Source organism: Chelonoidis abingdonii, chromosome 1, assembly GCF_003597395.2.
Source record: "Chelonoidis abingdonii isolate Lonesome George chromosome 1, CheloAbing_2.0, whole genome shotgun sequence".
NCBI lineage: Eukaryota > Metazoa > Chordata > Testudines > Testudinidae > Chelonoidis > Chelonoidis abingdonii.
Genome location: NC_133769.1, coordinates 369,638,755 through 369,643,675, shown reverse-complemented (window position 1 = coordinate 369,643,675; position 4,921 = coordinate 369,638,755). Strand labels below are relative to the sequence as shown.

Here is a 4,921-nt window from a genome sequence, read left to right as displayed (position 1 = left end):
GAAAGAGAGAGAGAGAGAAAGCAATAGACGACTTTACTCTGTGAAATGAAGTTCCATTTCCATGAATACTTATGCATCTAACTTTGAAATCCACTTCCTGAAAACCTTCCTCATGCCTAAATAACAGGTGCTGTAATTACTATGTACTAGAGCGTGAGAGCTCAGGGAATGCCTGTTACCACTCCGGTTACAGGCTGCAGACTGACAGAACAGAACCTGAGGAGAACCTGTCAGCTATTAACCCAGGGACAGAGGAGCTACTAGACTTTTGTTTGCTGACAAGCCACTGAATGAGGGCTGAGTCACAGGGATCTTTCAGGTTGTGAAGTAATCCAGATCAGAATTTAATGTCCCTCTCTAACCTGAGAAATCATCTCTGAGAGAAAATCAGAGAGGAAAGACGTGTGTATGAAAGTACAGATGTGTAGATGTTATGCCAAAACTTTTCATTGTAATACAAATATTAGAAACCAAACATCCATGACATGCCGGTATACTGAAAGCCAGCAGCAGAGTTGTTGGAATCTCTACAGGAAGGACCAATGGTAACTTTACCACTTAATGGATTTCACTTTAGAAAGTATTTCAGAAGTGCTCCACATACTGTTTGCAATGGGTTAGTGCTATTAGTCCTTCTTTCAGTGAACAGGTGTATGATTTCGTCACGTGGTAACTGAACAGGAGTTGTTTATAACACTTACATTCAAGGTCAAGAACACAATCCCTCAGCAATACCTGGAGAAGACTTTCCAAAAAGTCATGAGAGAACAGAATCGTTGGTCCATGTTTCAGCAGAGTGGAGCTGAGGTGCAGGAAAGGGGAGTGAAATAGTGGTTGTATGTAATTTACGCCCATTACTGCTTACACGAGCATGGCTGAAGTAACTTGCACACTCAATCAGATATTAAGTGTTTTCACTATTCACCCATATGTGACGCTAACCCCACAACCTCGCAACTGAAGTAACTGTCTGTGTTAGGTTTTAACTTGCCAAATATCTACAGATCGTTGCATGGGGAGAGGATGCAGGTCCTGTGAGGATGAAGAGAAGCTTTTAGGATGATCGAACTCTCTTGATTCAGTCTACATAGGCCAGGCAAAGCACTTCAGCTCCCCTTGGATGGATTTTTGGGAGTCAGAGTGTATTACCAGGAGCATTTGGTAAGAGACAGTTAACAGACTCCAGTTCTAATTGAATTTATACATGTAAATTGGGAACAAAGTCATTCAAGTCAATGTTATTGAATTAAGAACTTATGTCTAAGAATGTATCTCATGTACTGCAAAGAGGCAGTGGCTGAATTTGAACTCTCAGAAGTGGGGAAAATAGAAGAAAAGGTATACAATGAGGCAATGAAATGTTTATAAATAGCTTCAATGCAGCACAAATAAATACAATTACAATTTTCCCCATGCACTTGCCAAGTATTTACACACATATCATGATATAATGGGCCACACTCAGAAGTGGAGGGCCAGAAAGAGTGTCTGTGCGAAAGTCACAATTGTAAAATCACACAGCACTCAAGTAGACAATGGAACTCCCAGCTACAAGATGTCAATGAGCCAAGAGTTTGGCAGGATTCAAAGAGGGATGGGATATTTATATAGGCAACCTGAAAATCCAGTTAGAATACTGAAGATTGTTACAAAAACTCTCTCATGAATTCTACATCTTCCTGTTTTGCACCACAACATTTGTCTAACTAATGGGTGCAGGTGATTTCAAAGCTCCATATTGCAGGGTGTCTTCCACTTCTTCTGAAACATCTGGAACTGGTCCATGGATACTAGGCTAGATAGACTATGGGCGTGATCCACTCTGGCAATGCCTATCTTTCTATTAGTTGTGTAAATCCAAGACTATATTTTTGCTGATCTTGCTTGAGCTCCTGGGAGTCTCTAGACTTGAACTGAGAGAAAAAGAAATGTCATTAATTATCGTCTAATCTCCTGTCCTTTTTCCTTTTAGGAAGGAAAGTTCAGAACTCCTTGGACCTTCCCAGTACATTATGTCAGCTGTCAATGACACCAAATTCAACTCTGCTGTGTTCCTTCTCACCGGGATACCTGGGCAGGAAGACGTCCATCTCTGGATCTCTATCCCTGTCTGCTTAGTGTTTGTTATTTCAATAGTAGGAAATTCAGTCATTCTGTTCATTATAAAAACAGATCCAAGCCTCCATGAGCCCATGTACATTTTCCTTTCCATGTTGGCCATCACAGACCTAGGCTTATTGAGAGCCACCATACCGAAGATACTGGGTATATTCTTGTTTAATTCTAGGGAGATCAGCCTCGATGCCTGTTTTGCCCAAGTGTTTTTCATCCACTTGCTTAAATGCACTGAATGCTCTGTGCTCTTGTTAATGGCCTTTGACTGTTTCATTGCGATCCATGACTCACTGAGATATGCATCCATCTTAACCCTGCCAAGAATAAGTAAAATGGGACTGGCATTTGCGCTGAGAGGTGTGGCTGTGATATTCTCACTCCCTTTTCTCCTGCAACGGTTACGATACTGTCAATCCAATGTCCTCTCCCATTGCTATTGCATAAACCAGGATGTCATGAAGATGGCTTGTTCAGATATCAGAGTAAACAGCATCTATGGCTTGTCTCTTTCACTCTTGACTGTGGGACTGGACTCATTGCTCATCTTGCTTTCATATGTGATAATCCTCAAAACATTGCTGAGCATCACATCCCACACGGAGTGCCTCAAGGCCCTGAACACCTGCATCTCCCACCTCTATGCCGTCCTGCTCTTCTACATGCCAATGACCAGGCTGTCTGTGATACATAGATTGGGGGAGGACTCTTCTCCCTTGCTTAAGATTCTCCCTGGTTATATCTACATGCTCGTCCCGCCCCTGATGGACCCAATTGTGTACAGCATAGAAAGCAAACACCTTCGTGCAAGGATAATCAGAGTGTTCTGTGACAGGTTCGATCACAGAAACCCTCTTGGGGTTGCCAACTGATGTGCCAAGATTATTTCTGCCCTGCTTACCCTGCCAGCTTGGGACTCCAGCACCCTGTCTTTCTGAGCCAGCCACGCCAGTCTGCTCCAACACAGACCCAGGGTCTGGACCATGTGCTCCAAAGCTGCAGACTTAACTTAAAGCTGCTTAAGAAGTGTTCTTGTCTTTAACACTCAGATGCCCAACTCCCAATGGAGTCTAAACCCAAATAAATCTGTTTTACCCTGTATAACGCTTATGCAGGGTAAACTCATAAATTGTTCTCCCTCTGTAACACTGATAGAGAGATATGCACAGCTGTACCTCCCCCCCCCGGTATTAATACATGCTCTGGGTTAATTAATAAGTAAAAAGTGATTTTTTTAAATACAGAAAGTAGAATTTAAGTGGTTCCAATTAGTGACAGACAGAACAAAGTGAATTACCAAGTAAAATAAAACAAAACCCGCAAGTCTAAGCCTAGTACAGTAATAAAAGTGAATACAGATAAAATTTCACCCTCAGAGATGTTTCAATAAATTTCTTTCACAGACTGGATGGCTTCCTCGTCTGAGCACACCAGTCTGAGCACACAGTCTGGGTCTCCCCACTGCAGCCTGGGCTCCTGTGGTACTTCTTACCATGGCCCGACCGGGGGGGCAGAGGCTCAGTGGAAGTGGAGGAGTAGGGGGAAGGGCCTACTGGAAGAGATGGGACAGAAGGTGGGGCCCCTGGGGAAAATGAGCAAAGGTTGTGGCAAGACTGCACCAATGCTCACCCCAAAAAGGAGTTTGGTGGGGGGCTCATGAGTAAAGGAGGAGGATGGGACCATAAGGTAGGAGACCTTGTGTTTTAGAGAAGACTGAATTAATGTTAATCCTCAAAGGGGGCTCTTGTTTTAAATACTGCAGGTGAGAGTAAGTCATTGCAGTTCATTTGCAAGTTCATTTATTTACAGTTCATTTGCAAGAATTATATATCCTCACTGAATTCATATGAGCATTCATAGTAGCAACTTGTTCAAGCTGCATCCAAAATGATTATCCATTAAAGACAATGACTCATAGAGTCACAGAATTTAAGGCCAGGAGGAGCCATTAGAACATGTAGTCCAGAGGTTCTCAAAGTGAGAGGCCGGCCACCCTGGTGGGGCAGAATGTATTTGGGTGGGGTTGGGGGTGAGGGTTAAGGATTATGGTGTTAGGGTTTAGGGTTAGGATTTAGGGTTTTTAGGGTTTAGGATTTAGGGATTTCGGGTGAGGGAGAGGCTTAGGGTCTGTGCATTACCCTGCAAGGCCACAGCGTGTCACTCTTGCTCTGTGGGGAATATTCTTTGTCCATTAACTTCCCATAACAGGAACCAGGCTGACCTCCCCATGACAGGACCAAAAGGGTAAATGATGGAGAGAGTTGGTTTTGTTCGAACTAACATGTCACGGTGAGAGGTAGAACTTACTACGTAGAGGGTTGTAACCTTGCTACGTAGAGGATTGTACTTTTGTTACGTAGGCAATATGCCAGGAGTGATGTGCAATTCTTTGTACACCTGTGTATAAGACTGTGCCCTGAGTGGAGTCTTTTGTCTGGCTAGGGGGCAGTGGAAAGTCCCGCCACTTGACTGAGCTGAAGTCCTCGCAAGGACACATAATTGCATACGTATGTCGTAGAAGTAGAAGTCTAGAGGGACTAATTACTTGTGCTTCGTTTGACAATAAACCCTGCACGGGTGACTTGTACCCTTACTAGAGTCTTTGTGGTCATTGGGGGTTCTCTCGGGGTCTGTTGGATCAGCATCTGTGCAGAGCTGGGGCAGCACACAGAGGGAACACAGTCACACGTCCGATTGATATCAAGCATTGAACAGAGCAAGCAACCTGACACTGTGGGAGCACCTCACGACAGAGCAGATAATAAGCCTTGACTTTTCAGCTTGGAAAGAAGTCGTCTACGGGGAGAAA

At 43.8% G+C, this 4,921-nt stretch overlaps 1 protein-coding gene across 1 annotated transcript; it reads left to right on the top strand.

Annotated features, from left to right (window-relative positions):
- Positions 1-2,012: 2,012 nt before the first annotated feature.
- Positions 2,013-3,829, top strand: LOC116834495 (olfactory receptor 51G2-like). Its single transcript, XM_032796634.2, has 2 exons — positions 2,013-2,933; positions 3,806-3,829. Exons 1-2 carry the CDS (start codon positions 2,013-2,015, stop codon positions 3,827-3,829), a joined length of 945 nt encoding a protein of 314 aa, XP_032652525.2.
- Positions 3,830-4,921: the final 1,092 nt, after the last annotated feature.